Source organism: Anabrus simplex, chromosome 5 (assembly GCF_040414725.1).
Source record: "Anabrus simplex isolate iqAnaSimp1 chromosome 5, ASM4041472v1, whole genome shotgun sequence".
NCBI classification, from domain to species: domain Eukaryota; kingdom Metazoa; phylum Arthropoda; class Insecta; order Orthoptera; family Tettigoniidae; genus Anabrus; species Anabrus simplex.
Window position 1 is genome coordinate 397,611,817 of NC_090269.1, and position 25,722 is coordinate 397,637,538.

General features: G+C 40.6%; 1 protein-coding gene across 1 annotated transcript in view; it reads right to left on the reverse strand.

Annotated features, from left to right (window-relative positions):
* LOC136874174 (brachyurin) overlaps window positions 1-24,242 on the reverse strand; it is a 44,961-nt gene extending 20,719 nt beyond the window's left edge. Inside the window, exons 1-3 of the mRNA XM_067147757.2 lie at window positions 24,142-24,242; window positions 14,292-14,442; window positions 5,684-5,855 (exon numbers count right to left, since the gene is read on the reverse strand). Coding sequence (XP_067003858.2) covers window positions 5,684-5,855; window positions 14,292-14,442; window positions 24,142-24,186 — 368 coding nt within the window. The 5' untranslated portion in view covers window positions 24,187-24,242. The remainder of the gene's footprint in view (window positions 1-5,683; window positions 5,856-14,291; window positions 14,443-24,141) is intronic.
* Between the last annotated feature and the right edge of the window lie 1,480 nt (window positions 24,243-25,722).

Consider the following 25,722-nt stretch of genomic DNA (forward strand, 5'->3'; position numbering starts at 1 on the left):
CATAAACCGGCTTCGGTGGTGGGGTCATGTGAGACGAACGGAGGAGGATAGGTTACCTAGGAGAATAATGGACTCTGTTATGGAGGGTAAGAGAAGTAGAGGGAGACCAAGATGACGATGGTTAGACTCGGTTTATAACGATTTAGAGATAAGAGGTATAGAACTAAATGAGGCCACAACACAAGTTGCAAATCGAGGATTGTGGCGACGTTTAGTAAATTCTCAGAGGCTTGCAGACTGAACGCTGAAAGGCATAACAGTCTATCATGATAATGTATGTATGTATGTATGTATGTATGTATGTATGTATGTATGTATGTTAATAAATTGTTAACATATCACAATATGCGATTCTCCCAATATTAACTTTGAATATGTTATGAAAAGCTTATCCGCGCGTGCAGTTAAAATAAAATCTGATGACCGTAATTATGTCGCTATTGGCTCAACCTGAATTAATTTATAAAATATATTTTCCAAAATTCCCAATACCTTTAGTGGTCAATTCCAAATAATCATGTATTCAAATGATGACTTGAAAGTTTAAAAGAAACATAAATCATATGCGGGCTTCGAAACAAAATCCAGTTTGGCCAACACAAAAAATCCCTTCATTCGAAATTTAAGACAACACTTACATCTTTAATCACTCGAGAAACACATATTTACAAAATGAATAGCAGACGAGGACTCTGTGTGTCTGGGCAGCATAATAGTCCAAAATAAACATGCACAATCAAAAAAATCGATAATGATTCTATACTGCATCGAACACAAAATCCCCCCCCAAGATCTAACACACTCACAGTCATTCGCATGCATGGCTAAATGTGTCATGCCCGTTTGTTTCCCAAAATGTATTTACTGAATTTAAATTAATCATATTACTTGAATAAGTACCCTTAAATATTAATTTTAACCCAAGACGACCATAGTATCTCCACAAACAAAGCAAAATAATCATCAAAGAAAGAAATTGAAATAGGAATTGAAGTTAACCCACTTGGTTTCTAAAGCAAGAAGACTCTACGCACTGGTGATAATTACGTTAAATTATTTACAGATAACAAATTGAATTTACACAGTAATGAAATTAACCTATACCCTTGACCACTAATTAAGCAAACATCTATATAAATAAAATCGCAATGACGGTGTGTCTGTACATTGACTATTTTGGCGAAATTTTCACTCAGTTATTCTTTTCAGGTGTAATAATGACCATCTGCATATTTTTAGCTTTGGCGTCTGTTTTTCTGTTTGTCTCAGTTATTATTAATTGAAAACTGCTGGATATATTTCTACCAAATTTCATATTTTGAATCCACCTGTCCTTGGGTAGATTTTAGGGCCAAGATTGTTGCTAAATCCCTCAATTGACTGTGCGTTTATACGAAACCGAAACCGTGTTTTGCACTCCCATAAAATATACACAAACAAACTTAGTGGAAATCTATCTGCCTTAATGGAAATACATTTCTAAATATCCCTTTCTCACGTACACCATCTCGATAAAAGGATTAATAAGGGAGATATCATTAACGGAATGTTTTTCACTCTAAATCGAGCGAACATATTTTTAATTTTTCTGTCGATTTGTCTGTTCGTCCGTTTGTTGAGTTCTTATAACTGGCAAACTAGTCTACATATTTCTACCAAACTTTGTATCAGTCCTTGCGTAGGTATTAGGGTCAATATTATTTCTAAATCCAGGACTAGTCTGGGGGATTTGTAGGATGTCGAAATCGTGTTTTTATCTTCCCACAAAGTATTCATGACCAACTTTAATTGAAAACTAGCAGCCTTAACGAAAATCAATTTTTAAGAATGTTTTTCTCACGTGCATTTTTTCGATAGGGGGATAAAAAGGGTGTTATCATTAATGGACTGTTTCATAGGCTGCCATGTCTTTTCCAGTTGGTTTAAATGGTTTAACTAATGAGCCAGTTTACTCTTTTCGATTGAGCAGATAATAAGAGAGGTTACAGTAAACGATTGGTTTCATGAGTTTTCAGGTACAGTGGCAATCCCGGTTTCAGATGAACAATATGTAACAGAGAATTACGCACAACTTCGGACCAGGAACTGTGTCGTTCAAAAGTCTCTGTGATCTATTCCATTCTTTCTCCACTTTGTTCAGCTTTATCATAATTAAAATTACTGCCGCGTGCTTTTGTAGAAGAATATCAGTTTAACATGTCGTAACAACAAGGCATGTAACTTCGCATAAATTCATGTAGGAATTGTGAAATCGATTACCATTTCCTATGAGAAGAACGGGTGTATATGCTAGTTATTTAATAAATTGAAGTGCGCTCGTTCCTTCAACTTAGCTCTACCTCCACTCAATATCACTAAAAAGTGACGGCCATTACTGTAGATGTGGTCTCAGTGTCCACGAGTCCTTGGCTCCTCTGCATCGCCACCTTCTTCCCGTGCTATCAACATGTCTTGAACAGTGATGTCTCCCATTTTTTTTTCTACATCAGCATACACGTACGCCAGTTTCTGCCGTAATCTGGCGAACCTCTCCTTTACATTTAAAGCACGATAAGCCTGTATCGCAAGTTTGATCAGCATTAATACATAAATTCTATAGCATCGCATGGATATAGCAACGCGTGTCCCAGATTTCTATGTTTGCAAAGTTCAGTTATGTGTAACTCCTCTTACTAACCCAGTAAGACTTGACGAATAAAGTTCAAATGTACAGTCATTGGAAGCTATGTATTTTCTTAGGAAGAAATCCATTACATTTTCTCAAATATCAAAAGGAAGTTTATCGTGGTAAGGTGCTCTCTCTCGATGAAGTCATTAAGTTGCTCATTCGCAAGTAAAGAATCCAGCACGAACTCCCGGATTAAGATGTTCTGAAACTCACGTAGAAAAATATGAAAAGATGAACTCTTCCAAAGAAAAGACACTCCGAATCTCTAAATATCAAGACAATAAGACGCACACATTCTCCCCTGGATAAAGACGCTTTCTTGCCTAGTGTCAGCTGTTTTATTACATGGACATCTGCCTTTCCATCATGCTGAATCAGGGCATCAATCAGTTTCTCGTTCAATCATATTTACAATTTGTCGTGACGCTTTCGCCGCATAGGACTTGATTTCGCGTGTCGTTTTGGAATCAACGAAATTATTCTTTCTCTGGTCTGACCAATCAAGGAATCCGCGCACAATCTAGCCTCGAACAGGGTGTCGAAATATGTAACCGTTGGCAAGTACCGCTCACTTACCCTTTGTCTGCTTAGGTGTTCCACTTGCTTCGAAGTACAGCTCCAAGCGTCCTTTCCTTGTTATAGAAATAAATATTCTGGCGTAATCCTCTTCGTAGACAGATGGCGCCAGTCACAGCCGATTCAATTAAAATATTTTGTCACACAAGAAATATAAAAACAATAATGTTATTTACTTTTACTTTTTTTACAACGTACTGTAGGTTACACCGACACAGATAGGTCTTATGGCGGCGGTGCGATAGGGAAGTGTTAGGAGTGGGAAGGAAGCGGTCTGGCCCTAATTAAGGTACACCCTGAACATTTGCCTGACGTGAAATTTGCGAAACTACGGACTGAACCAAGATCGAACCCGCCAAGTTGGGGTCAGAACACCAGCGCCTCAACCGTCCGAGCTACTCAGCCCAGCACAAGTAATAAACATTATGAGAGCTATAATTCTTACATATTGGTAATTCGCCATACAATTAGCAATTTGCACGTCAAAAGGGCTCATATTAGCTACGATCGGGGTCATGTTTGGATGCAGAATGACGTTCATCAGAACTTTTGTGAAGCGTATTAGTCCATTATTTTGAGATTCCTTTTGCCTCCTACTAAGGCTCTTCTAAACTGTAAATCATGTTCGTGATACCATGGGCAACCGAACCAAGCACCTGTTCAAACCATCACAGACAACTCTCACTCATATTGTTTTGAATCACTGCAACGTCAAATCTTTCCCTGATGGTTTTATCGTAGATGCGTTCCAGTTTAGTGATGCCAAGCACGGTGTTGAGTAGTTAATGGGCAACTTAAACGCACTCTACAGCGTGATGGTAGCAGTACCAGACCTGTAGCTTAGATCCTTTCCAACAAAACAAAGATGGCCTAGGCCACCAATAGCTCAATTGGTAGAGTAACCGACGCGAAATCGGGAGGTCGTGGGTTCGGATCCCACTGGTGTCTGGTTGGCCATTTTTGTTCTGTACTTAACATCTCTTCAGCACGTACTAGATGTACGTAACACGACCTAATAGGTTGAAAGTCGGTTTCGATTACAACGCGGTCGTGAAAATTCAATATTCATTGACTTGGCCCTCAACGGGCAACTTAAACGCACTTTACAGTGTGATGGTAGTAGTACCAGACCTGTAGCTTAGATCCTTTCCAACAGAACAAAGATGGCCTAGGCCACCATAGCTCAATTGGTAGAGCAACCGACTCGAAATCGGGAGGTTGTGGGTCCGGATCCCACTGGTGTCTGGTTGGCCATTTTTGTTCTGTACTTAACATCTCTTCAACACGTACTAGATGTACGTAACACGACCTAATAGGTTGAAAGTCGGTTTCGATTACAACGCGGTCGTGAAAATTCAATATTCATTGACTTGGCCCTCAACGGGCAACTTAAACGCACTCCACAGTGTGATGGTAGTAGTACCAGACCTGTAGCTTAGATCCTTTCCAACAGAACAAAGATGGCCTAGGCCACCATAGCTCAATTGGTAGAGCAACCGACGCGTACTAGATGTACGTAACACGACCTAATAGGTTGAAAGTCGGTTTCGATTACAACGCGGTCGTGAAGATTCAATATTCATTGACTTGGCCCTCAACGGGCAACTTAAACGCACTCCACAGTGTGATGGTAGTAGTACCAGACCTGTAGCTTGTAGGTTGTGGGTTCGGATCCCACTGGTGTCTGGTTGGCCATTTTTGTTCTGTACTTAACATCTCTTCAACACGTACTAGATGTACGTAACACGACCTAATAGGTTGAAAGTCGGTTTCGATTACAACGCGGTCGTGAAAATTCAATATTCATTGAGATGATATGTGTTGGGTAAGAAGGTGGAATGAATCTGCTGCGGCCTATGAAGAGGATCTTTTCCTGCATTTGCCCGGGAGTGAAAAAAATATTCTCAGTAAAAGCAAAGGTGAGGTTTGAAACCACTAATCTCCTGAAGGCATAGCTTTGTTCCATTGCCGTAACGCGTTAACACGCATGGCCACTGTAGAATGTAACAATCCACGATCTAATAAAGAAATCTACGTGCATGTGGAGAATACAGTACACATCACGCATGAAGGAGGATTGTCGAATTTTCGGACATTTGAACAGAATGAGTAATGACAGACTGTTAAAAGCAATATTTAATAAAATCATAAAACTGAAAGTACAACCAGCATGGTTTACACAGACATTAAATGATCTCAAACAAGCAAACACTGATATTAACGATACACATAATTGGAAAGTATTTAGAGACAAAATTCAAAAAGTGATCCTCAGGGATGAACAAGAAAGAAACCACATAACATAGAACAGCTTCGGAAACAGAAATCAGGACGAATGAAACAGATGTGGACCGAGTGGAAGAACGAACATAGCAAGAATTGAAGTACTGATTTAACGTGCTCTGTAAAAGCGCGATTCGATTAAATAAAATAACTTACGGCTCTACACAGTGAGCGGCAGTCAGCACCCACTGGTTGGAGATAAGGGACCCTCCACACAAATGACTGTTGTCTGCGATGATTGCTGCTTGCCAAGGGAATTGTCCACGCCTCGCCGGTTCGCCGTTAATGATTCGGGAGTGAACACTTACTCTCGAAAGTCCTGCGTCGGCTAGAAATACATTAAAGACAATTAATTTTCACTTCCGCTGTTAATTAATTCATAGGTTTATGGGGAATACAAAACTGGATCAGATGAATTGTTTCAAGTATTTAGGATGCATATTTTCCCAGAATGGCAATCTAATAAGTATAAATGGATCAACGATGTTTTGTAAGAAAGGAGTCGCTCTCAGTCGGTCTGCTATCAGAACACGTTTGCTCTACGAGAATGAAGTCTGGAAAGGCTATGTATATAATTTCAATAAACTGGAGCAGCTAAACCAATGAAATGGCGTATGGCTTTTAGTGCCGGGAGTGTCCGAGGACAAGTTCGGCTCGCCGGATGCAGGTCTTCTGATTTGACTCCCGTGGGCGACCTGCGCGTCGTGATGAGGATGAAATGATGATGAAGACGACACATGCACCCAGCCCCCGTGTCAGCGAAATTAACCAATTATGGTTAAAATTCCCGACCCTGGCGGGAATCGAACCCGGTACCCCTGTGGCCAAAGGCCAGCATGCTAACCATTTAGCCATGGAGCCGGACAGCTAAACCAATATTGCTGGTTTCAAGAGGAGGACATAATGGAAAGAGTCTGCTCGGAATGAGGAGGTAAGGAAAGAAATTGGGAATCAACTCAGTAGCTGATGAATTTGTATGCATTAACCAGCCTCAGTGATAAGGTTGTTATTGTTGTTTGAGTCATCAGTCCATAGACTGGTTTGATACAGCCCTCCATGCCAGCCTATCCTCTGCTAACCTTCTCATTTCTATGTAACTACTGCATCCTACATGTGCTCTAATCTGCTTGTCATATTCACATCGTTCTTACCGCCTACACTTCCGTGAGGCGAATTGAGGAGGACTGCTTACGAAGAACGTAGTAGACTCGGCCGAGGAGAGATTAAGAGAAATATAGATAAAAATTCATTACCCTACTTAAAGCAGTAGGATGAACTTTCTGCAACTCCGACATAACGTGCCGTTAAGGTAATAACAACCACAAATCCCGGCTACCAGAGAACCCGTTCGAAGACAGTGGTGCTTACATACATCAAAACACGACAGACAAGACTGGGAAGGTATTGAAACGCTAAATATAGTTCTTGTGCCACTTAACCAGTAATAAAATTTAAAGTATGCACTTTAACCTAGAAACTATAAGCTATTAAACTCTAGGGGTGGCAGAGATAAAACCTTCACTGGTTTAAAAAGGAGAATTACTTGGAGTGTACGTTCAGGTAGACCGGCCAAATGCTGGGGCTGTACCTTAATCAAACCCATGGCCTCTTCCTTCCAACTCCTAGCCATTTCTTATCCCATAGTCGCCGTAAGACCTATCTGTATCGGTGCGACCTAAAACATCTTGTAAAAAGTTATGCTCAAGTAGAGCGCCCTTTACGAGACCTGCTTACAAAAGGGAATTGCAGGGAAGTGCAACATTGAAAAAGAGAAAGGCTAATAATGGATGAAGAAGAAAACTGAATTTTAGAAATAACGACGTTGTGTCAAATAGAGATGAGGATGATGAAGTGGAAGAAGAATATATTTATGCTCTAAGTACTGAAGTTTATTTTCTAAGGACGATAAATGGCGTAGTAAATGTATGAGTTGTCATGAAAAGTGTGCCAATGTAAATGACTGGAAGATTTCGATATGAGCTGATGTTTACGGAGTTAAACTGAAACGATGTAAGACATATGGTTGTAGTGTTGTCTAATTCCAGATATAAAAACAGTCATCTCAGTACAAGCCATGTAGACTCTTGGACGGCTTCCACTCTCCGTAAACTAAGCACTTGGTGGGGTAAAGGGGTTAGCTCTACGCGTGGCCACATTCCCCCCCACCCCCACCCCGCAGGAATGAACCTGGTACTTATTTCTGGTGTAAGCTGAGTGAACCTCAGGGCCATGTGCACCTTCGGAAATGGAAATCTCATTTCTTATATTTGTCGACTTCCTGTCGGGGAATCAAATCCACGTCCAGAGCACGCCTTCACCGTCTCGCCAACATAACCCCTCCTAATATCGGAGAGTGTTCGAAAATAGGAGACAGTATCGTCAAATTTTAGGAACCCACGTTTCATTTTAATGGTACCTCATATATTTAAGTTAATGGAATAAGTTCACTCATGTTCATGAAAATCAGAACACCTTTAAAGACTACAGATAGGAAGTTCATATTCATAGAACATGTGCATGAATATGTTCTGAATAAATTAATATCATTTGTGGCTCTCGTTGTCGCTATAAACCGAAGGTAATGGATTAGTGTGTCTTGAGCAGACGTGCAAGATGCATCGCAGACGTATGCGAGAACCGTACCGTAAAATAAGTGAGTTTGAGAGAGGGCGCATTATTGGAATGAGAGAACATCATGCGTCCATCCGGGAAATTGCTGCTCGTGTGGGAGGAAGTGTGTCGGCAGTGCAACGGGTGTATAGACATGGTTCACAAAAGGCCGTAGAACACTACGAGATGGTTGCACCATCCAGACCACCCCCCGAAGAGATCGACACCTCATCCGAGTGGCATTGCAGGACAGATCTGCGTCCTCCTCGGCTCTGGTCTAACAGTGGAACAGTGTAAACATCGTACACTATCAAGAGTGACAGTCTGTCGCCGTTTGTTACGTTCTGCGTTACCGGCGCGTTGTCTACTTCTCCGTCTACCTTTGACCAATGTGCATAAACAGGCTAGACTGCAATGATGTATTGAACGACGTCACTGGGGACAGGAATGGCAGCAGATACTGTTTCCGAACGAATCCAGGTTCTGTTTGTTTCAAAATGATGGCTGCATTTGGGTTCGCCGCAGACAGGAGGACTGCATTCGCACAAGGCATACAGCATCAACTCAAGGCCTTATGGTGTGAGGTGCTATTGGGTACAACCACAAAACACAGTTGGTGCGTCTCCAGGGCACTGTGACCAGTTTGACCTACATGAATGACATTCGGCGACCATTAGCCATACCCTTTCTGCATGACACCCCAGACGCCATATTTCAGCAGGACAATGCGCGACCACTTTTTGCTGCATGTGCCTTCTTTTTGTCACAGGATGTCAGACTGTTGCCCTGGTCTGCACGATCACCGGACTTATCGCCAGTCGAAAATGTGTGGGATATGGTGAAACAACGGGTGCTGCGCTGTGATCCAATGCCAAGCACCAGAGATGAACTGTGGAACTAGGTGAATGCAGCATGGATGGCTATACCCCAGGACGCCATTCGCGCCGTATATGCGTCGATGCCATCACGCATGGGACAAGTTATCAGTGCCCATGGAGGACCCAGTGCCTATTAGGTAACAGGACATACGCTGAACCTAGGTGACTGAAAATCTAACCATTTCTGCAGAACATACTAATGAACATGTCCTGTGAATATGAACTTCCTACCTCTATTCTTACAACGTGTGCTGTTTATTTATGCATGTAAATGTAATTTTTTTAATATATGTGCTGGAACTATCGTTGTTTAAATTCTGTGAACACCATTATAAACAAAACAAACACATGTTAGTGCCAAGAAATCACTTTTGTGATTTATATACTTATTATTTTGCTATTTGCTTTACGTTGTGATGTTTGGGACATCACTGCATGTTTTCAATTATTGAACTATATAATTAATTGATAAGATGTATATATTTTATCACTGATAGGTCATTTTTAAATTAATATGTATACATATATAGGGTTTTTATCATCCATTTAAATCATAATTTCATTTCTTTGTATCGCGGCTATAACGTATTCTGAACGAACAAATAATTGGGTAAAGTATTTCAACATTATTCATATTAATATCTTGCAGTAAATTTTCCAATAGTCGTTGTGAGGTGACCAGTCAGCAGGCTAATTTCAGCCCATTTCCAGGAAAAGAACGTCATCAAGGTTACGAGAGATCTTACCCTCTCCACCTCTAGAAGAGACAGTTGAAACTTTATGAACGCCCACTTTTCGAACTTCGCTACCTGACGCTTTATTTCAGCGGGAAAGTTTAGCGTATGTGAATGAACGTAATGAAGCAACGTGATGGATTTACAGCAATACATAAGAGAAGGGATGAGACCTCTAATCTTACTGGACCATGTGATATGGCTGATGGAAGGAGACTTTTGAACCGATATACTTCGTAGACAAGAGCTGGAGAGGACATTCTTATTCTTACTCGTAAGCAGATTGTCACTCGTATTCGGACATTCTGATTCTCACTCTTAGACACTGAGACACTCTTGGAAGACACTCTTACAACGTTTCTACGTCTGCACATCGGAGAAGATTTTAACTTAGTTCACTTCGCATCTGAGTAGTACCGTAGGATACTACTCAAAAGTTACTCTCATTGGGACTTGTTATCTCAATGACGAGAGGTAGTCAACGGCAGACCGATTTTGACTAGTATAGGGGAGGAGAGCTTTTGTTATGAATTTAGCTACACTATTGTTCCGTAATACGGAAGAATACAAGTGTATTCTCTCCATGAACATAACCCATTGTGGTTTTGCATTTAAAAATAGGACTCATTACGACTTTATGTAAGGAGTACAGTAGGACGTGTTAAAGGCAGGAAAAGCATTAGTAGGACTGGAATCCAACAACAGATGAGGCGGCCGGTACGAGAGATCCATCGATCATCGGCTTCAAGACAACAAAGTCTACACATGGTGAGCTTATGGCATAAGTTACTGCAAGTCTTCGCGCAACAGTTCATTTACTTAGAGTTAATTTCATTCAATTTTTCTTTTGCTTCCGTAAGTTCAGATTTCGTTAATACGCCGTTACGTCACATTTTTCATCCTCATAAATAGCTGTTTTAATTTGTATGTTCTGAAATTATTATTAATGATCCTTAAATTCCAAGTTAGTGTACTTAATGATTTGTGTTTCGTCACCTCACCCCTGGAAGTTTTTTGAGTCTCATTACGTATTATTATTATTATTATTATTATTATTATTATTATTATTAATTATCAACTTTCGTTTTCAAGCCATAAACTTGAAGGCTGGCGCCCATAGGATATTGTTTATGGAGAAACAATGATATATCATTTATTTATTTTAATATTAAAGTGACCCGCCACGTTATATTTTGTCAAACATCTGTGGGCAGAGTGGGTAGGTCACAACGTCGCACCGACACAGATAGGTCTTATGGCGACGATGGGACAGGGAAGGGCTCTGAGTGGGAGTGGGAGTGGGAGTGGGAAGGAAGCGGCCGTAGCTTTAATTAAGGTACAGTCCCAGCATTTACCTGGGATGAAAATAGGAAAGTACGGAAAACCATATTCAGGGCTGCCGACAGTGGGGTTCGAACCTACTATACCCGAATACTGGATACAGACCGCACTTAAGCGACTGCAGCTATCGGGCTCGGTACTTATTTTTTTAAAGTATCCTATATTCGGCTATTTTCCCCTGTAAGTGAAATATAGTAACAATATTTAACTACTTTTATGTAGCCCGCCAGGTGGCCATGATCGTTAAGGCGTTGAAGTCTAAACGATCTGATACCGTGGTTATCCGGTTCGAGTCGCGTTGGTTGAAAAGGAAATTCACCATCGGAATGTTGGCCGGCAGGGTAGAGAAGTTGTTGGTATACAATTTCTAATCATTAAATTGCGTGCCAAAAGGCTGGATTACCTTCTAAACCTCTCCGCAGTGCTCATGTGGAGTGAGGGCATATGACACTTTTGATGGTGATTCGTCCGTCGGATGGTGACGATAAGCCTCCAGCAGACCCCTTGGTGCTATTAGACAGGAGTAGGCTATGTGCCGGCACCGTATTTCACCCTCTGCCTTCCTATCGTATATCACGTCGTTCGTTTCATCCAACGAGCTAGAAAGAGGACTATAGAGTGGCTATTGGACCACCATATTTGAATCTACTTGAAAGCCACGTCCGCCATATTGTAAGCGATCAAGTCGAGTGGGCTTGTGATGAAGCAAGTACAGAGGCTGCGGGAATAAATACCGTTTCACAGTTTTCTTTATTAGGGAAGCACTCAAAGATGCGCAATGTCTGTTTAAAAGGACATTAAAAATACAAGATACAGGCTACGTACTTACATATTGTATAAAGAAAATTAGCGCATTTCCAGTAGTCAAAATTACAAAACAAATCACAAGACATTGCCAAAAATTTAGACCCACTTACAGGGAATGAAAATATAGAACAGAAAACCTTGAGCAAAGTAATATAACAACATCGAGAAATAATTCATATAACTTTAATAATAATAATAATAATAATAATAATAATAATAATAATAATAATAATAATAATAATAATAAATCCTAGTATCTTTCCATTTACCTGGAATTGGAATTTTGTATGGATTTAGCCTAATTTTACGACCGGATGCCCTTCCTCACGACGCCAACCCTAGGTGGAGTGATGTATTTAATATTGCGTGTTTCTGTAGTGGTTTGTAGTATGTTCTGTTGTGTGTAGATGAAGAAGGTTATCCAGTCCCGGATCCAGAGTAATTAATTGTCGACTACCCGGTTAAAATCCTCAACCCGGTCATATCCGGTGCCCCCTGAACCACAGGCCAGCACGCTGATCATTCAGCCAAGGTGCCGACACTAAACAACTTGGCAGGTTCGATCCTGGCTCAGTACGATAGTATTTGAAGGTGCTCATATCCCTCAGAACTCCTGCGGGACAACATTGCGGCACCTGGCTTATCCGAAAAAGTAGTTAATAGGACGTAAAACTAATAATAATTTACGAAAAATAAGTATTCTGGAGCTGTGGGGTACAAGGTTTGAAGTGAACAATGGTGTAATAAAGTATCCCTTAATAATAATAATAATAATAATAATAATAATAATAATAATAATAATAATAATAATAATAATAATAAATAAGAACAAGAATTTGTAGGATAAACAATTTGAAATAATTGCTGAAAAGGAGAACAGTTCTTCTTGTGATAATGCTCTTAAATCACATAAGTTAACTTTCCTGAATAATTCACTTCGATTATCTTTGGAAGAAGATTATGGTAACGCCGATTTTTATTTGCCTTATGTAGCACCCACTCAGACACGCCTTATAGCTACGATGGGTTTAGGGAAATGCTAGGACTGCGAAGGAAGTGCCAGTGGCATTAAGGCACAGCAGCCCCCGTAATTACCTGATGTGAAAATGGGAACCACGGGAAACCAGCTATCAGTGCTGTCGGCAGTGGAATTAGAACTCACTATATCCCGAATGCAAGCTAAGAGCTATATACCGCGAAGCACGTAGCCAACTCGCTCAGTAGTAGTGGTGATGTAGGACTGAAAGTCCTCATCGTTGGCAGAGGGGATGGGGTGACTAGGAAATTCTAAATATTGTAGGTGTGGCGTTGGACAGCAGGCGTCTTGTAACACCGTTGTTCACTTTATATTTATTTTCAAAATGCTGGGGGGAAATGTGCTCTGTAGGATACAATGTAATAATAAATAGTGGTCTTGGTTTTTCGTCCTACCGACTACTTAGTACGGTTTTCGGAGAAACTGAAGTGCCGGAGTTTTGCCCCGGCGGAGTTCCCTTACGGGCCGGTAAATCTACTGACACAAAGGTGACCTATCTGAGCACCTTCAAATACCAAATATGGCAACTTGGGCTCAGAAAGCTAGCGCTCTACCGTCTGAGCCATTTAGTCAGGCAGGAAAACTTTTATCGTGTTTGGCTGCCAGTTCCTACAAGAAAATAAAAGTAGGCCTAATGTAGGCTACACGTGCTGGATTGTGCTACACAGGCAACGTAATTCTGCTAATCGCCCAAAACTGTGTACTTTAGTAAAAAAAAAATCTTGTCTGAAATATGATATTTATTCTTCGTATTTTCTCTACAATTTCTGCAATTGCATGCCACAAACGTAGAGAGCATAATTTCTTCGATCTAATCTGTTAAAAGTATCGCACCGTATGCGGAAGAAATTATATGAATGGCGCTTAAACTATGGAGTCGCTATTTCGTCTTCGCACCACCCAGAGCGCTGTAGCAGCCATGTTAGCCACTCTATAGTCCTCTTTCTAGCTCGTTGGTTTCATCTCATTAACTCCTCTGATGAGGTTGACGTCAGGAAGGGCATTCGGTCATTAAAACTAGCCACAACAGACTCATTCTGTTATTTTATCCCATTGATTTTAATTAATGTGATTTAGATTTCGGTATCTTCGATGTTCTCCAAAAAGGACGCATTATTCCACGAACACTGCGCAAGAAATTCAACTTGAATATCCTATTTCAACATCGATTAACAAATTTATGTGGAAAAATAATTCCACTATCATCTGAGTACTGGTCGGAATGGAAAGAATTTGTTATTTAGGTCCCGCTGGCGTCCACATTTTCACCTCCATTATCCTTAATACAGCTAATTAAAGAGACACCTCTAAATTCATTTTACGCTTCAATTGTATTTATTTCTTATTATGAAACTTACCCGGTTGTGGATCAGTTCCACTGTAGATAGCGTTCTTCTCAGGTTTTATCACTTGATTTTGCATGATCTTTTTCCATTCCGCCCTTATGTACTTCGGATTTGTGGGTACTTCAATACGTTTCCGATGAAGGGTAACCGTACCCACGGTAACCTAGAAACAAAATTGAAAGAACAGTTTGTTAAGGTGATAATACTGTAGATCAGTAGAAGGTGAAGTTTCAAAATAAGTACGTGATAAGAAATCCAGCAAGACAGCTATGTTAGCAGTCTATACTGAAACTAGAATTCCAGCACTGTACTCCCTTTTTCATAAGTGAAACACACCAATCACTAATTTTTTGTTCCTGGGGAAACTTGATATGTCACCATATTTCCTTTCAATCTAGGGAATGAACCAACCACGTGTTTTTTTTCTTTCTTTTCAGAATGAACACCGGGATACGCTTATTCCTGAGACATTGGGAGACTGTGCATGAGAAAATATAGGTACATTTCTGTATTGTTTCAATAGTTACCAAATTATTAATAATGAAAGTAGGTTTACGCTGTTATATAAAGATAGCTTAAATACTGCGATGAAGTAGTGTGTGAAGTACCAACAGTTATCAGAATATGTATGGTCTAGACGAATAACAATATATCTAACTCATCAGCTCCTCCCTGCCACTATAAACAGAAGTCCCACTCGGTAAGGTAACTCTCCTAAAGCGTGCGTCATATGGACGTCCGCTGACAATCCGCTTTTGACAGACCATGCATTGAAGTATCGGGACCGGTAATAGTAATATGTTTTGTTTATTCTGGCAAAGTTAGGGATGTAATCCCATTCTTACACTTAACCAGTTTTAACCTAGAAACAGTGAATACTAAGTACTGATGTCAATATTGTGAAAACAATATTAACAATAAAAACAGTAATAGTACTAATAGAAATTATCACATGTAGAAAAGCAAATCATATCATCTATATAATTCACATCGTGCGTAGAGTATATTAAGAATATATGAATAATGAGGTTTTTTTTCTTTTTTTTTTTTCTTTTTGCTATTTGCTTTACGTCGCACCGACACAGATATGTCTTACGGCGACGATGGGATAGGAAAGGCCTAGGAATTGGAAGGAAGCGGCCGGGGCCTTAATTAAGGTACAGCCACGGCATTTGCCTGGTGTGAAAATGGGAAACCACGGAAAACCATCTTCAGGGCTGCCGACAGTGGGGCTCGAACCCATTATCTCTCGATTACTGGATACTAGCCGCACTTAAGCGACTGCAGCTATCCAGCTTGGTATGAATAATTAGTACTATAACTACTAAAGAGAAATTTCCATAAATATATACAGTTCATTTCTACAATATATCGAGATATCGCCTTCAAATTGAGAGGTGAAGAGAAGGATTAGTAAAAAGTATAAGAAGAAGAAGATGATGATGATTTGTGAAAGGAAGTGGGAAATAATGATGAAGAGGAAATAGGAGGGAATATTTTCAGGTCAAATTTGGTTGATTCATGCATATTTACCTAGTATTTCCACACGGGCATGTTTAAAAGTTGAGCTGCTGGACATGCTTCTGACGTCCACTGCTAGGAGGTACCATTGTCGGGCTGCCGTAACGGCGAATTATTTCCTGTAGATTGTTATTCTGTGTACAGGAAGGGATAAACACATGGTTGTGCAGGATCGGATATTTTTGTTATGGTCTCTGGACAGGAGCTTGATGCGATCACGGAGGTAGGCTGGTTGAAAAGTTTTTAGAATACTATGCAAACTGCAAGGAGTATGCTGTGTGCGTTGTTCTTGCAGGCGGAGCCAACCGAGCTGTGTGTACGACTGTGTGACATGGTCAGCGCAAGGAAGTCCATAGAAAAATCTTACACAAGCATTCTCATGACACTAATTTGCTTCCCCATTCTACTCCTAGGCTGATGTAAAGTATACCTTTCTATTCCGATAAAATTGTGTAAAGTATGGAGTTCAGAATTTAATATTCCTCCATTTTTTGGTACAAAATAATCTTCAGTAAAATTTACATTAACACCGGTAGGATCTGGGAAATAAACCCAGTCAATGAGGTAAGCATGGTGCCGGTCACAATTTCTGATAAACGGGGAGAGTTGCAACAGGAAGGAAATCTGGTATAAAACTGAGTGAGAAGCCATGGACCAAGAAGCCGAACACTAGATTCAAATATCGCGGCCCTTGGCTAACTTATGACCTGTTTTAACTGGTAACGTCCCCTTTTTCGGCCTCATTGTTTCCTTTATAACTGAATTCAAAATTCAACACCCCCCCCCCCCCTGAAACGTCCCGTTTGTTAAGAAGGAAGCTCCCTACCTCTTAAACAATTTCTTCTTCGCCCAACTTTACTCCACCAGATTATTTGATTTTTACAGAGTAGCGAAGAGGGGGTTTCTTCTCTGACGTGGAGAAATATCTTCTCTTCACGACAGATCGTTTTTCCCCCGCCAGCGCACATGATGGATATTTTCCGACTCATCGGCTATGTCGCGGAAACAGATGAGTAGAGGGGCATAGTTTTCGTCCCGGGACTCTCATGTACTCGCTCTCAATAAAAAAAAAAAAAAAAAAAAGGTTACTCTCTGCGCTTGACGAGTAGGTTTTAAGATTTTAAGCTAAAATCATTACTCGTGACTGACAGTGGGAACTCTCTGAAACAGATGCATGTTCACTAATAACTTGTTCATAAGCAGTACATGTAAATTATAGTAAATGTGTAACCAAAGCAAAATTATTGCACTACCGCTTTGAAGCCTGAGAACAGCAACCTCATTTCGCAAGAATAACCGCGGACGGAACAAATGTTTATTGCCAGGCCTTGAAACATGCCCGACAGCCAAGTTTACCCCTCGCTCTTCTTACCCCACATCCACGCGACCATAGTTTGTAGAGAAATCTATATATATAAAATAAGAGTTTTGTCTGTACATTGCTCAGAATTTGAAAAAAATTGTATTTCTGTATCGGTCATGTTCATAGTAACAAGGAAATGCACTTTTTACTTTTCCGTAATTTCTGTCTGTCTGTCTGTCTGTCTGTCTGTCTGTCTGTCTGTCTGTCTGTCTGTCTGTCTGTCTGTCTGTCTGTCTGTCTGTACACGCATCACTAGAAAACGGCTGAAGAGAATTTAATGAAAATTGGTATTAAAGTCGGGGGATGAGCCGCTACAATCTAGGCTATAAATAATTTTACTCACGTTGAGTGAAATGGTAGTTTAGGGGAAGGCCTAAAATTTAATTCTCAAATATTTATTTTATTAGTGGTCCTATCGATAAATACTACATAACGAAAGTTATATGTAATTTAATTTACGATCATTTATGTTATACATTGTTACCGTACCGGCTTCGATAATACAGATATTCATCAATTTGTATTTTTGTTGCTTAGTCCATATCGACGCCGAGCCACGAGAACATGGGTTAACAGAATTTAATGAAAATCGGTATATGGAGTCGGGGAATAAGAAACTACAGTCTAAGCTGTAAACAATTTTATTCACCCTGGATGAAATTGTAGTTGAGGGGAAGGCGCTTAAAATTTAATTTTTAAATACCCATGTTATTGATCCTACCGAAAAGTACTACATAACATAAGTTATAGAAAATACAATTTCCGATCATTTATGTTTTATTCAGTTTTACCGTACCGACTATGCTAAGAGTGGTATTTCAGAGTCGGGGGAAAACTAAATGTGGAAGCCTACAATATTGAGAGTGCATAACAATGATCAACAATAACATTACATTGACCATTGTTTGTTGTGATGTTCTTTGTCTCTTATGCTGCTGCTCAACTCAAATAGATGGGATTACTGCTGCATAACGAGTATAACAGCCTGACTGAATATTGGAGGAAAATAGCTAGGGAGTTAGTAAACTTTCTTCTCTAGCATGCCATTCCTCTGGTTCATATATTTTCTGATACTGCCGGTACGTTACAGACTGGTTCACCAGAATATTCCTGCTATTCGATCCCTACTCTGACACACTGTTTTCAATGAGCAGTGTGCGCTCTTAAGGCAAACGCTCACTTAGTAGTATTAGTATTAGTATGACCTGGTCTAGGATTACAATTTAGAACTAATCCAAATTATAGCTCCACACAATTCACAAAATAACTCAAAATTCAACCCTGAAAAGAGCCGTTTCTTAAGGAAAGCTTCTTCCTCTTCACTCTTATTAAATTCTACATGCATTTTATTCCAAATTAGCAGTGAGGTGGGGTTTCTCCTCTGGCTTGGAAAAAAAAAATTGTCTCCAAGTCAGATAGATTTTTCCGCCGCCTGCGTAGTGAACTGAGATTTTCCGACTGAACGGGTACTCCTATTAAACAGATTAGTAAGAGGGCATAGGTTTGGCTCTGGGAGTCTCCACTATTCGACACTCCCACTCGGCCGAAGATAAGACGAAGTGTGTTCACGGATCACGGCTTGGTCATTCCAGCTCTGGAACTTTGGGCTGTTAGATCGGCAGAGAAAATGTGTGGTTTTTCATTTGATCGAGTATTTCATATAAAAGCATTGCTTTTAATCGCGCCATTCATACTGACGTCATTGTAATGACCTATGTTCATTTCAATTGGGGAAACTACTAAGACAGTCTTTCTGAGGATGTAAAAAGGCAGGTGGAGAACGAGTGTCTGGCATTAAAATAAAAACTCCCCAACCCAGTCTTCATATGTGAAAAAACGTTTGGTGACTTCCCCGTCGTGTTTCTAGGGTAACGTTAAGAGCTACGCAATTTAATACAATCTTGCTCACAACGTGTACACTACCTAACCTAGAATTCTGTATACAATTTAGAATTCCGTAGCGAAGCACGGGTACATCAGCTAGTACAGTATATTCTTGAACAAGGATAGAGCGTACATTGCAACCGACCGACGCAAGCTTCAAGACTATGCGAATGATACCGCTAAATGCACGTATTTGGCTAGAGAGGCCACCTCAACATAACAACAGTACTAGAGACATAGAATAAACGTGAACGTAGGGACATTATACTTTGAAAAAATGACAGGTTGAAGGCGCGAAGTGACGGACTTAATGGAAGGAACGTAGCAGCAGATCGTATGTGTTCCATAGACCTAATGCAGAGGGGAAATAAATACACTGGTGGAGGTTATTTACTATAGTTGGACCCACGAGTGTTTAATTAAGTCTGACATTTGAGCGGCGAAATCACTAACTAAGAAGTACGCTGCGTTGTCATAGTTACCTCCGTCTGCGGCATTTCATCTTTTCATACAGACTGAATATTTAATCGACTATGTTGGCTTAGCCGGGCTGAGTGGCTCAGACGATTGAGGCGCTGGCCTTCTGACCCCAACTTGGCAGGTTCGATCCTGGCTCAGTCCGGTGGTATTTGAAGGTGCTCAAATACGTCAGCCTCGCATCGGTAGATTTACTGGCACGTAAAAGAACTCCTGCGGGACTAAATTCCGGCACCTCGGCGTCTCCGAAAGCCGTAAAAGAGTAGTTAGTGGGACGTAAAACAAATAACATTATTATTATGTTGGCTTAACACAATTCAATAAACTTTGACCCGTTCCTAAGCTCGTGCTAATAATTCCGGCATTGAAGACAGAACACGTCATTGCGGATAAATATGAGATTTCATATTCACTAAACTGACAATAACCTCAACAAATGCACATGTTAAATAGAGAATAGAACAGTACAACTAGCCGCTGATTTACTTATAAAAAATACTAACAACGAAAATAATATTCAGGGAACAAACAGTTGATTTATTACATAAACCATCAACAACTAACACAGCTAACACTGTATCACTCCGAGTAACATCACAGAAGCGACTGAGAGCAAGTCAAGCCACGTGGCGATAGCATCTTTAAATGTGGCATCTCTGTTATCGTTGCCATAGCAACAGAGCATTTTCGAGCTGCGATAGTCAAGTTTTTCTGCCGGTGGAGCTAAACGTCAGATTTCAACTCTCGTGGGTCCAACTATATCTTACCAACACAAAGAGGCACAGTGTAGAAGTTCTGAGTAATGATATGAAGAGTTGTATCATGATGATGCTTGTTGTAGAACAATATACACCTTGTGGTTAGTCAGTATTTTTGTTAGATAGTCACTTTTTGGTCGACTTGCTCCTTCGATGTTGAGCTGCAGAATGTTTAGAGTAGGATCATGATTTTCAGTGGGGCTCTTAAAAGGGTCATTTAAGATTTTAATAATTTTTCTCATATTGAGTTGATGAATCCTCTGAATTGCTGGGATATCCACAAAGCAGAGCTTTGGGTCCAGCAGCCAAAGTTGTTGCTCTTTTAGCACCACCCAGGGATCACGTGTAGGGTAATATGAGGTTAAACCTACGGACGTGTAGCAACGAAAACCCCGCTCTAAAGATGGCTGACTAAGTAAGGGCAGAAGGTGTAAATAAACAATTTAAGCTCTGTGGCCTAGGCAACGCATAAAATGTAGGGCAAAGTTCCCATCTGCATCGTGGTTTCCATGGCTGTGTAAAATAGTCGACATTTAGGGCAGTAAGAGTGATAGAAAAAAATTGTACATATTTGTAAATAACCAAATTGTAACAATGTATCCTCATGCCATACGAAATATATATATGCTTGTTGTTTTAAGGGGCCTAACATCGAAGGTCATCGGCCCTAAGAAAAAACCGAGAGAATAACAGGTATTCAGCTATTCGTAGAGAACCTGTTTATTAACATAATCAGTGCTTAATAGGTGAAATAAATTAATAAAGGGACGTGGATGTAAGTTCGATCCTAAACGAGGAACCACTTGTTATGTGTGTTTACTTTATGGCCATGTTGGTACTGCTAACAGAGGAGGGGTATAGTCAAAGACACGACGTCGATCACAGAAATGTAACTGATGAGGACGTAGCGAACACTCCTAAGGATTTTAATTAGTAATCAACACTTTCTTTGTTGAAACGTTAAGCCACTGGATCACCGTTGCAGGTGGAAGAAATAATATTCAAGTGCATTAATTGCTGTGTAAGATAAGAGGTCTTGAAATGATAAGCCAATGCTAAATTTAATCTTCTCTGGAGAGGCTGTAGGAATACTACATCGACTTGGTTTCTTACCATGCTGGCATCAGATGTATGAAATTTAAAGTTGGAGCACCTAAGGGGAAGTGGTGGATATTGCAGTACGGCTGTCGTAAAAGCTTCTTGGAAGAAGTTCACCCTGTCTGCTCTGGACCAAGAAAATTAAAACTCGGAGGTGACTGCAGAAATAATCAGTTAGGCTGAGAAAAATATGCTTGGGATGTCATATTTTAGGTGAATGTTAGCAAAAGACATGGTGGTGGTAACCTAAAACATAGGAGAAAATTAAAACCAGGAATGAGGCAAAGAATGTATCGGATATATTTAGAATGGATGAATACCTGAACCGTATAGAACCGAGCTCGATAGCTGCAGTCGCTTAAGTGCGGCCAGTATCCAGTATTCGGGAGATAGTAGGTTCGAACCCCACTATCGGCGGCCCTGAAGATGGTTTTCCGTGGTTTCCCACTTTCACACCAGGCAAATGCTGGGGCTGTACCTTAATTAATGCCACGGCCGCTTCCCTCCCACTCCTAGCCCCTTCCTGTCCCATCGTCGCCGTAAGACCTATCTGTGTCGGCGCGACGTAAACCAACAAGCAAAAAAAAAAAAAAAAAAAAAAAAAAACCACCGTATAGATACGCGAGAAAATGATTATAAAGTGCTGTGACGCTAGCAAAATAACACGTTTATTCCGACATGTATTATGGAAGCAGAAACAGAGAAGGGACAGAATAAGATATTCATTATCATGGAACAAAAGAGACGGAAGTACAAGGGAATTATACCAAATCGGGACGAATATGGTTAACTCCAGATTTTGTAACTTGACATTTGCAAAGATGGAAGCAATATTTCCAGAAAGCGATCAACTGTGGTTTTGAGAGGACAGATAGAAAAATCTCACCGAAAAATCTGTGAACTTGGTGCACAGAACCGAAATAACTCAGGCCTCCCGAAAATGAAATAGGGCTACGGGAAATTTGCTGACTCTGGCAATATTACAGTAGATGTGCGAGAAAACTTAGTCAAGATATTAGAACTCTCCTTGAAGTCTTAATCAGGGAGATCACGCAAACAGAACTGTCTGCCAAACAAATTTCCATGAAAAGTCCGGCTCAGTTTCAAAAGGTTAGCATGATGGCGTTTGGTTCAAGGGTCCCCGAGTTCGATTCCCTGTCGGTTTGCGAATTTTAACTTCCATTAATTAATTCCTATGGCTCGGCGGCTTGGTGTTTGTGACGTCTTCAACATTAGATTTCATCTTAGATAAGGCCCCATCCTCACAGACGCGCAGGTTGCCCATATGGCGTCAATTCAGAAAAACATGCACCAAGCCACTCCGAAGGCCACATGCCATAATTATCATCATTCCTGAAAAAGAAACTACTTAATTAAAATAAGTTTCCTGCTTTCTTTCTTTCTTTCTTTCTTTCTTTCTTTCTTTCTTTCTTTCTTTCTTTCTTAATCCGTTTGCCCTCCAGGATTGGTTTTCCCTCGGACTTAGCGAGGATCCCACCTTTACCGCTTCAATGGCAGTGTCTTGGAGCGTGAGACATTGGGTCGGGGATACAACTGGGAAGGAGGACCTGTATCTCACCCAGGCGGCCTCACCTGCTATGCAGAATAGGGGCCTTGTGGCGGATGGGAAGTTTGGAAGGAATAGACAAGGAAAGGGGAAAGAAGCGGCCGTGGCCTTAAGTTCGGTACCAACCCAGCATTTGCCTGGAGGAGAATTGAGAAACCAAGGAAAAACACTTCGAGGATGGCTGAAGTGGGAATCGAAACCCCCTCTACTCAGTTAACCTCCCGATGCTGAGTGTACGCCGTTCCAGCCCTCGAACCAATTTTCAAATTTCGTGGCAGAGCCGGGAATCGAACCCAAGCCTCCCGGTGTGGCAGGTAATCAATCTAACCACCACAGAGGTGGACTAAACTAAGTGTTAATGAGTTAAAATAAGTTAAATAGGAACTTAAACGAATTTGTTCCTTCTTCATATATAATTTCTTATTTATTCATTTATTCAAAAATTATTTTTAATAGTCTGGGGTACTCAACGGACATGATTTGACATCAACGTTCATAATAATATACTGGTTCTCCTCTCTGATTTAGTGGTTAGTAGCTGCCACCTCCGGAGACCCTGGTTAGATTCCCGGCTCTGCCACGAAATTTGGGAAGTGGTACGGGCGTTGGAATGGGGTTCAGTCAGCCTCGGGAGGTGAAATGAGTTGAGGAGGGTTCGATTCCCACTTCAGCCACCCTCAAAGTGGTTTACCGTGCTTTCCCACTTCTCCAGGCAAATGCCAGGATGTTACCTAACGTAAGGCCACGGCCGCTTCCTTTCCTCCTCATTGTCTATCTGCTTCGATCTTCCCATTTCTCACAAGGCCCCTGTTCAAAATAGCAGGTGAGGCCACCTGGGCGAGGTAGTGGTCCTTCTCCCCAGTTGTATCCCCCGACCCAAAGTTTCACGCTCCAGGACACTGTCCTTGAGGTAGTAGAGGTGGGAACCCTCGCTGAGTCCGAGGGAACAACCAACCCTGGAGGGTAAACGGATTAAGAAAGAAAGAAAGAAAGAAAGAAAGAAAGAAAGAAAGAAAGAAAGAAAGAAAATGAAGAATAATACACTGTAGTTCTTGAAGAATAAAAACATTTCCTAATGCGATGAGAAACTGTAGTACACTATACTTTTGGACAAATGCTGCACGTACTGTTACTATGTAGCTGAATTTTCATTTATGTTTCTAGTTATCATTAACTATGGAGAGATTTTCTCACCTGGAGCGTTGCTGCAAAGAGGAGTGCAACTACGATGAACTTCATGATCTGCTGCGGAAGTATTTTCAATTGTACAACGAGTACTGAACCTATATATGAACGATAAGAGAAATATTACTTCAATTGAGTCAGCTATAATGATGATACGGTATCAGGAAAAAACAAAATTCATGGAAAATATTTACACACGTCAATCACTATTCGCGATAATGTGCGTCGTAATATTTCAAAATAGTTTCAGTGACTGATGATAATATACAAAAATAGAGAGTGAATGAGTGAGTGAGGGAGCTGTTTTCCTGTCGTGTGAATTCATTACACGAATGTTAATACAGTAATAGGACTTGGAAGTTAATCTGTAATATTTCGTTACGTGTTGTTATATGAAATTCATCCTAAGATTCCGAAACAAACTTAAATAATTTATGTCTGAATGAAGGTTGCTTTTAATGTTTACTAACGTTCACCCCGCTCCTGTGGCCATCTTTTTCGAATTATGCAATCCATTCATTTTAATTGAATGGTGGACATTTATTTATTCAACAGAATATCTTAAGCCGTACGACAACGAGCCAATTTTATGCATAAAGGCGGATAAGGGTGGGCGGTAAACATAATCTTTGATACACTATGCCTCGTCATAAGCAAATGACGTTAAAAGGCAGGTTTAAGGTGTGGTAGCTTCCAGTAATTCAGAGCCAGGGGAAAATCCCACAGGTTAACACAGAAATTTGCTTACGGGTTAGATGAGGTGCGTGTACCTGTACATGCAAGGATTATTTATTGATCATAAATTGTGTTATGATTCCAAGCGAGCTCCGCTTACTAATTTGTGTTCTCATCTCGATGGTGGAAAGGGGGGGGGATCGTTGAATCATATTTCACATTTTTTAATAATTTCCATTATTCTGAAAACCAGATGCTTGAATCCATCGTTGACAGGTTAGTTTATATATCAATGCAGCTGTACTGCCATCTAGTGGGGATGAGTGCGAGCCAAACAGAGAGAGCACAACTGAATTGTGAACATATTAGATAATGGATGGCATGCAGGAATAATATACAAGGTGACCCAGAAGTTCGTTAACATTTAACGAGGCAATACGTCACGGAATATTAGAGTTAGAGGTAATAATTAACGCACATGGTTGGCATGAATGGGGTTTTATTGAAACCAAAATAAGGAGCAAAAATGACCAACAGACGGTGCTGGACAGAAACATGTCAGGTCAAAATAGCCACACTTGACACGACATGGGGTTTTATTGACAAGAACAACGAGTGCACAAATGAGCCAACGGATGGCGCTGGACAGCAACACGTCAGGTAAAAATGGCCACACATGCTTGACAAGACATGGGGTTTTATTGACAAGAACAACGAGTGCACAAACGGGCCAACGGATGGCCCAGGACAGCAACATGTCAGGTAAAAATGGCCACGCATGCTTGACAAGACATGGTGTTTTATTGACAAGAATAACGAGTGCACAAACAGACCAACGGATGGCGCAGGACAGCAATACGTTAGGTAGAAATGGCCACGCATGCTTGACAAGACATGGGGTTTTATTGACAAGAA